Here is a 10,763-nt window from a genome sequence, read left to right as displayed (position 1 = left end):
GATTTGAGGAGGGAGGGCATTCCAGGCCAGAGGGAGGACGTGGGCCAAGGGTCGATGGCGGGACAGGCGAGAACGAGGAACAGTAAGAAAGTTAGCACCAGAGGAGTGGAGTGTGTGGGCTGGGATGTAGCAGGAGAGAAGGGAGGTGATGTTGGAGGGGGCAAGGTGATGGAGAGCTTTGAAGTCAATAATGAGGAGTTTTTGCTTGATATGGAGGTTGACAGGCAACCACTGGAGATTTTTGAGGAGGGGGGTGACTTGCCCAGAACGTTTCTGTAGAAAGATAATCCGGGCAGCAGAGTAAAGCGGGGAGAGACAGGAGGTTGGGAGATCAGAAAGGATGCTGATGCAGTAATCCAGTCGGGATAGGATGAGTGATTATACTAATGTGGTAGTGGTTTGGATGGAGAGGAAAGGGCGGGTCTTGTCCATGTTGTGAAGGTGAGGCCAGCAGGTTTTGGTGACAGATTGGTAATATGGGGTGAATGAGAGAGCAGAGTCAAGGATGACACCAAGGTTGCGGGCTTGTGAGACGGGAAGGATGGTTGAACAGAGGCCAGTGTTCTCTCAAGGCTTTTCTGCCCCAACTGTGATGGAGCACCGAGAAAACTGGCCGGGGGGGTGGGGGAGTGGAGGGTGAGTTAGTGAAAGTCTTTGCCTGGAGCCTTGCACAGACCAAAGGTCCACAACTCCACCTTTGCCCGACTCAAATGGAACCCCATTTGCAGCCAGTCACATCTGGATCGGAGCCAGACCATCTCTGAAAGTGGCCGAGATCTCCCTCCCTGCCTGGGGTATTTCTGGGCACAAGGGATCGGATTGCCCTGGGGCGCCTCGGAGTTGCATAATTGGGCTATATATGAGAAGTACCATTTAAATTAATTTTAAAAAACACAGCACGATGTGCCTAGATCTGTCTTTGTCTTGAACAGCAAGACGGGTGACAGTGGGGCCACAGAGTCATGAAATGTTTGGGACACTTAGCAGTAACATATTAACCTGAGCTTGTTTCTCTGAACTCCAACCCAATACTACCTGGTTAGGGCAGGGAAGAGAAATGAGAAATGCTGAAGATGAAAACTTGGTCATTCCTGCATAGTAGCAGCAGTAATGGCATTTTTTAAATGCTTACTGAGTGTTAAGTCATATGGTAAATACAAGACTATAAAACCAAATACCATCCCTATCCCACATGGGGCTCACAATCTAAGTAGGGAACAGATACAGAAAAAATACGAATGAAGTTGACAAACTAAAATAACAGTTGTTTTAAGTAAACAAACTCCTCGTTACTCCAGACAACTGTCCTTAAAATATATTGAGAGACTTATTTTTCTGTTTTGTATCATGTTTGTAATACATGACTTGAAAGAAGTATAACCAATAGTTATTTAGGGGGAGGGGATAATCATGTTTCATAATCTATTTTAGCCATTGTTTCTGGAAGACAAAAGTATTATAATTTTATTGATGTCTTTTTAAATGGTGCACTATTATGTACTAATTTCTCATTTTGCCATTAGAAAGAGCTTTCAAATATATTCCTGTTATTTGTGATTTGCATTTACTGTAATTCCTAACTGCAGCATAGAGAGAACATCTGTGAAGGTTTACAATAAAATGGAAATCCATGTGTGTTTTTTCAAGTGCTATGGGAAGCTTTTCATTTAAAGAAGCTAGAGTAGTGCCATTCACCCTCTCAGTAAAACACAATTATTTTGAATGATCGCCTGGTGACTTTAAAATGAACGAATTCATTCATTCATTCAATCGTATTTATTGAGCGCTTACTGTGTGCAGAGCACTGTACTAAGTGCTTGGTAAGTACAAGTTGGCAACATATAGAGACGGTCCCTACCCAACAGCGGGCTCACAGTCTAGAAGGGGGAGACAGACAACAAAACAAAACATATTAACAAAATAAAATAAATAGAATAAATATGTACAAATAAAATAAATAAATAAATACAGTAATAAATACATACAAACATATATACATATATACAGGTGCTGTTGGGAGGGGAAGAAGGTAAGGCTGGGGGAATGGAGAGGGGAAGGAGGGGAAGAGGAAGGAGGGGGCTCAGTCTGGGAAGGCCTCCTGGAGGAGGTGAGCTCTCAGTAGGGCCTTGAAGGGAGGAAGAGAGCTAGCTTGGCAGATGTGTGGAGGGAGGGCATTCCAGGCCAGGGGAATGACATCTGCTGGGGGTCGACGGCGGGACAGGTGAGAATGAGGCACGGTGAGGAGATTAGTGGCAGAGGAGTGGAGGGTGCGGGCTGGGCTGTAGAAGGAGAGAAGGGAGGTGAGGTAGGAGGGGGCGAGGTGATGGAGAGCCTTGAAACCGAGGGTGAGGAGTTTTTGCCTGATGCGTAGGTTGATTGGTAGCCACTGGAGATTTTTGAGGAGGGGAGTAACATGCCCAGTGCGTTTCTAGACAAAGACAATCTGGGCAGCGGCATGAAGTATGGATTGAAGTGGGGAGAGACAGGAGGATGGGAGATTGGACAGGAGGCTGATACAGTAATCCAGACGGGATAGGATGAGAGCTTGAACGATCAGGGTAGCGGTTTGGATGGAGAGAAAAGGGTGGATCTTGGCAATGTTGCGGAGGTGAGACCGGCAGATTTTGGTGAACGAGAGAGTGGAGTCGAGGATGACACCAAGGTTGCGGGCTTGTGAGATGGGAAGGATGGTAGTGCCGTCAACAGTGATGGGAAAGTCAGGGAGAGGGCAGGGTTTGGGAGTGAAGACAAGGAGTTCAGTCTTGGACATGTTGAGTTTTAGGTGGCGGGCAGACATCCAGATGGAGATGTCCTGAAGGCAGGAGGAGAGGCGAGCCTGGAGGGAGGGAGAGAGAGCAAGGGCAGAGATGTAGATTTGGGTGTCATCAGCATAGAGATGATAGTTGAAGCCGTGGGAGCGAATGAGGTCACCAAGGGAGTGAGTGTAGATCGAGAACAGAAAGGGACCAAGAACTGAACCTTGAGGAACCCCTACAGTAAGGGGATGGGAGGGGGAGGAGGAGCCTGCAAAAGAGACTGAGAATGAACGACTGGAGAGATAAGAGGAGAACCAGGAGAGGACGGAGTCTGTGAAGCCAAGGTTGGATAGCGTGTTGAAGAGAAAGGGGTGGTCCACAGTGTAGAAGGCAGCTGAGAGGTCGAGGAGGAGGATTTGATTGTGATTTGATGAATAAGTAGTTCCTTCAGCTGATAGAGTCTCCTTTGGGGATGATGGATGATGTTTGGTCCCCTCACTTCAGAGATAATGAAAATAATAATAATAATTTAAGTGCTCAGTAAGTGCCAAGCACCTTACTAAGCACTGAGATGAATACAAGATAATGAGGCCAGAAACAGTCCCTGTGCTCACTTCAGGGAGAATAATAGTGATATTTTTAAGCCCTAACTACGTGTTAAGCACTGGGGTAGATACAATACAATCAGATCAGACACAGTCCCTGCTCACATAAGGCTCACCGTTTAAGAAGAAGGAAATGGTGGCACAGAGAAGCTTAAGTGACTTGTCCAAGGTCACACAGCAGGCAAGTGACGGAGCTGGGAGTAGAACCCAGGTTTCTTGATTCTCAGTCTTGTGCTCTTTCCACTAGGCCACGGTACCACTGAGAATCTGCATGAAGTCAATCAATTGCATTTATTGAGTGCTTACTCTGTGCAGTGCACTGTACTAAGCACTTGGGAGAGTATGTTGTAACAGTATAACAGACACATTCCCTGCCCGCAGTGAGCTTACAGTCTAGAGGGGGGAGACAGGCATTAATATAAACAAATTATGGATATATACATAAGTGCTGTGGGGCAGGGAGGGGAGATGAATAAAGGGAGCAAATCAGGGTGATGCGGAAGGAAGTGGAAGAAAAGATAAAGAGGGCTTAGTCAGGGAAGCCTCTTGGAGGAGATTTGCCTTCAATAAGGCTTTGAAGGTGGGGAGAGTAATTGTCTCAGATATGAAGAGGGAGGGCATTCCAGGCCAGAGGCAGGACATGGGAGAGTGGTCAGTGGCGAGATAGACAAGATCGAGGTACAGTGAAAAGGTTGGCATTAGAGGAGCAAAGTGTATGGGCTAGGTTGTAGTAGGAGAGTAGCGAGGTGAAGTTGGAGGGGGCAACGGGATTGAATGTTTTAAAGCCAATTGTCAGGAGTTTCTGTTTGATGCAGAGGTGGATGGGCAACCACTGGAGGTTCTTGAGGAGTGGGGAAACACGGTCTGAGCGTTTTTGGAGAAAAACGATCTGGGCAGCAGAGGAAAGCATGGACTGCAGTGGGGAGAGACAGGAGGCAGGGAGGTCAACAAGAAAGCTGATACAAGAATCAAAGTGGGATAGGATAAGTGCTTGGAGTAACATTTTAGCAGTTTGGATGGAGAGGAAAGGGCAGGTTTTAGTGATGTTGCAGAGGCTGAACCAATAGGATTTAGTAATAGATTGAACACAATCCCAGTTCCATAAGGGGTTCATTGTCTAAGGGGTAGGGAGAACACATATCGAATCCCCCATTTTACAGATGAGGAAACTGGGGTACAGAGAACTTAAATGATATGTCCAAGGACACACAGCAGACAAGTGGTGGAGCTAGTACTGGAACCTAGGGTCTTGACTCCCAGTTCTGTGTTCTATTCACTAGGCCATACCCTGCTTCTCATGATTGTATTTACTTATCTCCTGCGATGTGCGACACACTGAAACTAAGAGCTCGGGAGAGTACAAGAGTGGTAGAAGACACAATCCCTGCACTCAAGGAGTTTACAATCTAATGGGGGAGACACACAAAACAATTAGGAGACAGGAGAAAAAGAACAGAAAGATGGTAAAGTGAATAAGTGCTTCAATAGTAGAGCACACAAACTGATATCTTCAAAAGTGTTGTTCAGAAAAATGAGCTGGGCAGCAGAGTGAAGTCTGGACTGAAATGAAGAAAAGACAAAAGGCAGGGAGGTCAGCAAGAAGACTGCTGCAGTAATCAAGGTGGGAGAGGATAAGAACTTGGATCATCATGGTAGCAGTTTGGATGGAGAGGGGATTCTAGAGATGTTGTGAAGGTAGAACCGACAAGATTTGGTGACATTGAATATGTGGTTGAATGAGAGAGATGTCGAGGATAATACCGAAGTTATAATAATAATAATAATAATAATGGCATTTATTAAGTGCTTACTTTGTGCAAAGCACTGTTCTAAGCACTGGGGAGGTTACAAGGTGATCAGGTTGTCCCACATGGGGCTCACAGTCTTAATCCCCATTTTACAGATGAGGTAACTGAGGCACAGAGAAGTTAAGTGACTTGCCCAAAGTCACACAGCTGCCAATTGGCGGAGCCGAGATTTGAACCCATGACCTCTGACTCCAAAGCCCGCGCTCTTTCCACTGAGCCATGCTGCTTCTCGAGGAGCTTGTGAGGGAGGGACAGTGGTGTTGTTTACAGTTATGGGAAAGTCTGGGGGCAAACAGGATTTGGATGGCAAGATGAGTAGAGTAGTCCTGATTTGGACATGTTTAATTTGAGGTGTTGGTGAGACATCCAAGAAGCAGTGTGGCTTAGTGGATAGAGCACGGGCCTGGGAGTCAGGAGGTCATGGGTTCTAATCCCGACTCCACCACCTGTGTGCTGTGTGACCTTGGGTGAGTCACTTCACTTCTCAGTTACCTCATCTGTAAAATGGGGATTAAAAGTGTGAGCTCTATGTGGGACAAGGACTGTGTCCAACCTGACTACCTTGTATCTACCCCAGCGCTTAGAACAGTGCTTGGCATATAGTAAGCACTTAATGCCACTTGGCAGATGTCCTGAAAGCAGGAAGAAATTCGAGACTGGAGAGGGCCTGGGGCTGGACTTGTAGATTTGGGTATCATCTGCATAGAGATGGTAGCTGAAACCATGGGAGCGAATGAGTTCTCCAAGAGAGTGGGTGCCAATGGAGAATAGAAAGGGGCCCAGAAAAGAGCCTTGAGTCCACCATCTTCCCCGGTTTATGTACTACAAAAATGAACCCTTCAGGAATCTTTTTCCTTATATAGAAAGTTCACAATCCGTTTATTGAAAATACGAATTTGCTTAAGACTGGGGTTATGAACATTATACCAAGCCCATAAAACCCAGGTTGGCAAGCATTCTCGTGCCCTGACCCTGCTTGGCCAGTTGGCCCTTTGGCTTCATTGCTCCCCGCCCTCCAGTTCACTGCAGCCTGGACCAATATGTCCGCTCATCTGTCTGACCAAATCGCCTTTCGGCAACTTCTTTTTCTCAAGAACATTGAGTAGAACCGCATATAGTAAGCGTTGATTGACTGATTGATTGATAGAAAGTAGTACGTGGAAGGAAGGGGGGTGCTGCTAAATCTCCCCAGCAACAGCGTAAAGCGCAGCCGCAGACGCCGCTTTAGCGGATCCGAGCACGTCACGTGACCTCTCCAGAATAAAAGATCACGTGACGTGGCGCGGCCAGAGGCGCACCGGAAAAGGTCTATATGAGACCGGAAGTCTCAACGGAGGAATCGGAGCTCCGAGGCCCGATCGTGTCGTCGTTTCTCGTCAACGAGCCGTCTGTCCCTGTCACGGCGGCTCAGGTGGGACTGGTCCCTTCTCCGCCCCCGCGAAGCTGCCTTTCTCGCGTGGGTGAGCGCAGGCCGGGAAGAAGTGCGGAGGAGCGGTAAGAGGGCAGTAAGGGGGTCGATCCCATCGGCCCGCCCTTCCCTGAGGAATGTGGGGGTGTAATGGCCGAAGAGCGCGGCCCGTTGAGGAGGCGATGCCCAGGGGTCTTCGGGGAGGGCGGGGGAAAGAAAAGCCCGGTGGGGTGGGGTTCGCTCTGGCATTGGGGGCACGGACATTTTTCTTCTCGGCCTTTCGCCATTATCGCCCGTTTGAGGGCCGATTCCGATTCTTTGCGTTCCCGAAAAAAACATCCCCGTGTCCGGGGTACACATCGCCGTTTCTGCCACACGATCGGAGGGAGTATTGACAGAGGGAAGCGGGGGGTGGGGGGCGACATCCCGGGGCCACTGTCCTCATGGATTGAGGGAATTGTTTGCTCTGCTGCCCCTCGGCTCACCTATCGACTGTATTTGGGGGGGCGGGGGAGACTGTGTACGACATGACTACTTTGGAGGAACCCTCCACTCCTCGACATGATTTAGAAGTGGATTTTTGGTTCCCGCCTGCCAAAAAAAAAACCACATTTAGGAGGCCTAGTGTACCTAACGAGAGGTTAACTTTGAATTTTCTGACTTGAAAGTGTCTTTTTTCACGAATTTCTGTTTTCCGATCTACCACAATAACAGCATGGCTGTTGGTTGACGAGGAAAAAATCTCTGCGCATGTCAGGAGTTCCTGTCCAATCAAGAGGCGGCAGTAGTGCCCCCCCACACCCCCCCCACCCCCACCGGAGAGCGAGCGCGAGCGGAGGAAGGCGCGCTCGCGGATAGATCCGTGAGCGGCCATCTCTGTACCCCCGCGCCCCTCCCGATTTTCCTTTCCCTAATTCCTTCAACCGTCTCGGGAGCCAGGTTGGGGGCCCCCATCGGGGCGTTAATCTTAGGAAGGCCCCCCTGAAGCTGCCCTTGTGCGGGATGGCGGGGTGGGCCGCGTCGCGGAGCGGGAACAACAGGGCGCAGGGATCTTAGGCCCCGGGGTGTGAGGAGGCTTCTGCTGCAGTGGGGCCCTAGGTCCGCCCACCGACCAATGTCCATGAGGAAAGGGGAAGGGGATTTAAGGAAGGAGTCTACACCCTGCGAAACACTCAGCCATCACCGAACTCGCAGTTTTTTCCATCTCGGCACTAGTCTAGACCTTCTAGATTGTAAGACCGAAGTGGGGGGGGGCGGGGGCGGGGGAGAATCCCCGAGTGCTTAGTACGGGAATCCGCACGCAGGACGGGCTCTGATACCATTGATAATCCTTTGTATTTAAACGGAGGAACACGCATTGAATTTCTCAGTTTTATGCTTTTAAAGGGCTGTGACCAAATAGAAAATGAGTGCAGGCACTTCAGATGCCACAGAGGCTGCACACAGCTCCGCTTCTACTAGTAATGCTGCTGCTGCTGCTACTACCAGTACTGCGACCACGACCGAAGAGGCCAAACCATCTGAAAAAAAGATATTTTACTGTGAGGTGAGTGAATTTCTTAGTGTTACTTTCAGATCCTAAGACATAAACCCCAGAATCCTGGAGAACTGGAATTCCACATTTCTCTCCCTTCCTCCCCTTGGTCACTGAGACTAAGGGGGAAGACATTATATGCTTTGGAATGTGCCCTCACGTCCCAGTTTTTAACAAGAATAATGTGATTAGCCTTATCGTAGTACACACTGTGCCTGGTGAATTCACTGTTGTGTGGAAGGCCCACCTAGTTCAGGAATTATTCTTCTTAAACTTTGTTGCTGGTGTACTAACCGACTGATTCTAATTAGTTTTCCTTTTAAGAAGTGTTAGGAGCAGATGCACTAAGGAAACCAGGATTGTTTTGTTAGTATTTTGTAGGTGTTTTGCCTCATTAATATAACTGTGAAAACTAAGACTACCTATTTGCAGGGTTTTTTTCCCACTCCCTTTTCTTTTTTCCTTTTTCCTTTCAAGTCTATTGAGGTTGAATACCTACAAAGTTCTTCAAGAAGTGTAAGGAATAAAGAATTTCCTGGTTTTTTTTCAGAGGTTTTATAGTCCAGACTTTATCAACCCCTCAACTATATGCCAAAGGTGCCAACTCTGGGGAAAGGATGGTGACCAGGGACAAGGCCATTGTCTTTGTAGCTTTTTGGGCTGGACTCGCTTGTTTCAGAGAAGCAGCGTGGCCTATTGGAAAGAGCCCAGGATTGGGAGTCAGGAGACCTGGGTTCTAATTCTGGCTCTGCCACTTACCTGCTGTGTGAGCGTGGGTAAGTCACTTGACTTGTTTGTGCTTCCATCCCTTCCTCTGTAAAGGAGGAATTTAAATGCCTATTCTCCCTCCTATCTAGATTTTGAGCCCCTTGTGGGCTCCGATTGTATTGTATCTACCCTAACACTCGGTATAGTACTTGGCACATAGTAAGCATTGAGCAAAGTCATTATTATTAGGTCACTTTAAAGACCAGAGAGCTTGAAAATAGGGCTGAAAAGAGCTAAAAGCTTCTGTGCAGGACTACAAAGTCCCCAAATTATTTTTCTTCTAGAAGTCGGCTCTCCATCCTTATACACCATTCCCTTTTTTGCCCCTGCAGTCAAAATGAAAAATTACTTTAATATTTCAGTTAAGCTACTCATTTTGTCCTTTACGAGGCACCCCTTCAGCTCCTCGTGAAAAAGTCAAAGAGTTTGTTTACTTTTTTGCATCTGATGGAGCTAAAATTAATTGGCTATGTACCCTTTAAGTACTTGATATTTGCCCCAGTGCGCTTACGTGTGTGTCCGCAATTATTTATATTAATGTCCGTCTCCCCTTTAGACTGTAAGCTCATTGTCCAGGGCAGGGCAGGCCTACCAACCTGGTTATATTGTACTTTCCCAAGTGCTTAGTACAGTGATCTGCATGCAGTAAGCGCTGAATAAATACCATTGATTGGTAAACATCAAACATCCCAGAACTAAAGTCAAAATATTTTGAGGGTTTTTTTCTTACAAGTGTTTGGGAAAATTGATCCTTTAAAATGTTAATGGTATTCCTAATAACTTATTTTTAATAATAGATTGAAAAGAGGCTACCATTGATTAAATCTATACTCCTCTGTAAACCTTGGGATTGGTAGTAATATTTTGCACAGGGTTTGCCACCCTTATTTTCCAGAACGAAAGAGGACAGTATTTGAAGGGCCGTGAGGGCCACAGTTTAATTTGTATGTATATGTTGAGCCGTCTTTTTATCAGGCAGTTTCAGATGAAAATGTTCTTATTGTTACTCTGAAGGTTATAGTAATATGTTTCTATTCACTCTTAATCACCCTGTAAGACACAGCCAGAAGGATGAAAAAGGAACTGAAAATATTTTCTGGGCCACAGTTTGGAGACTGTTATCCTAATATGACTGACCATTTATTTGTGGTTTTATTCTTTTACCCTTAGATATGCCATGTCCCATGTATGAGCTCCATAAGTCTTCAGTCACACTTCCGTGGTGCGAAGCATAAAAAGGTAATTCCATTCAGTTTCAGAAGTACTATAAAATCTTATGCTCACTTCAATAATCTCCAAAACCATTATTTTTGTTAAGCTGAAAATATGCACACTATCTCAATGAAAATGAAATAGCCTAGAATGGTAAGAGGCCCGTAAAATTGAATATGAGATGCTAATTGTGATTTTTTTTTTTTTAATCTTGAATGAACAATGAAAATCATTCCATTTTCTCAAGTTCCCTAACTTTTATTTTTGGCCAAAAAAAACAAATTAACTTGTGTGGCCTTCACTGTGAATTACATTGGTTGCTGAGATCTAACAGCATCAGATAAACCACCTCAGCATTGGTCCTCATGCTGGAATTATGAGTTTAAGCATTTATAAGACTTTAAATTACAGGTAGCCTCCAGCTATGGCAGCGTTCAAGAGATTGAAGAATACTGTCGCAATAAGCAAATACCATACAAAATGATATCACTCACTCGCCACAACGGGCACTGGGTTTTCGTTTTATTTTTTGAGGATTTGGATTAGGTTTGTGAATGAGTGGAGGAGACCAGGAGTGCACCAAATGGAGCAGAGCATGAGGTGCCATGAGAAGAAGAGTTCTTCAAGCCATGTGGGGAGGAAAATGGGCGAGTCGGCCCCCCCCCCCCCCCC

At 46.5% G+C, this 10,763-nt stretch overlaps 1 protein-coding gene across 4 annotated transcripts in view; it reads left to right on the top strand.

Annotated features, from left to right (window-relative positions):
* Positions 1 to 6,503: 6,503 nt before the first annotated feature.
* Positions 6,504 to 10,763, top strand: part of LOC119949368 — a 40,036-nt gene continuing 35,776 nt past the window's right edge. The window contains exons 1-3 of one of the 4 annotated variants that reach the window (XM_038771092.1): positions 6,504 to 6,580; positions 7,964 to 8,123; positions 10,050 to 10,118. In XM_038771092.1, coding sequence (XP_038627020.1) covers positions 7,983 to 8,123; positions 10,050 to 10,118 — 210 coding nt within the window. In that variant the 5' untranslated portion in view covers positions 6,504 to 6,580; positions 7,964 to 7,982. Of the gene's footprint in view, positions 6,664 to 7,522; positions 7,810 to 7,963; positions 8,124 to 10,049; positions 10,119 to 10,763 lie in introns of those variants that run through there. The other 3 variants (XM_038771091.1, XM_038771093.1, XM_038771094.1) reach the window with 3 other exon arrangements.

Source organism: Tachyglossus aculeatus, chromosome X2, assembly GCF_015852505.1.
Source record: "Tachyglossus aculeatus isolate mTacAcu1 chromosome X2, mTacAcu1.pri, whole genome shotgun sequence".
Classification (NCBI taxonomy): domain Eukaryota; kingdom Metazoa; phylum Chordata; class Mammalia; order Monotremata; family Tachyglossidae; genus Tachyglossus; species Tachyglossus aculeatus.
This window is presented reverse-complemented; position numbering and strand designations above follow the sequence as displayed.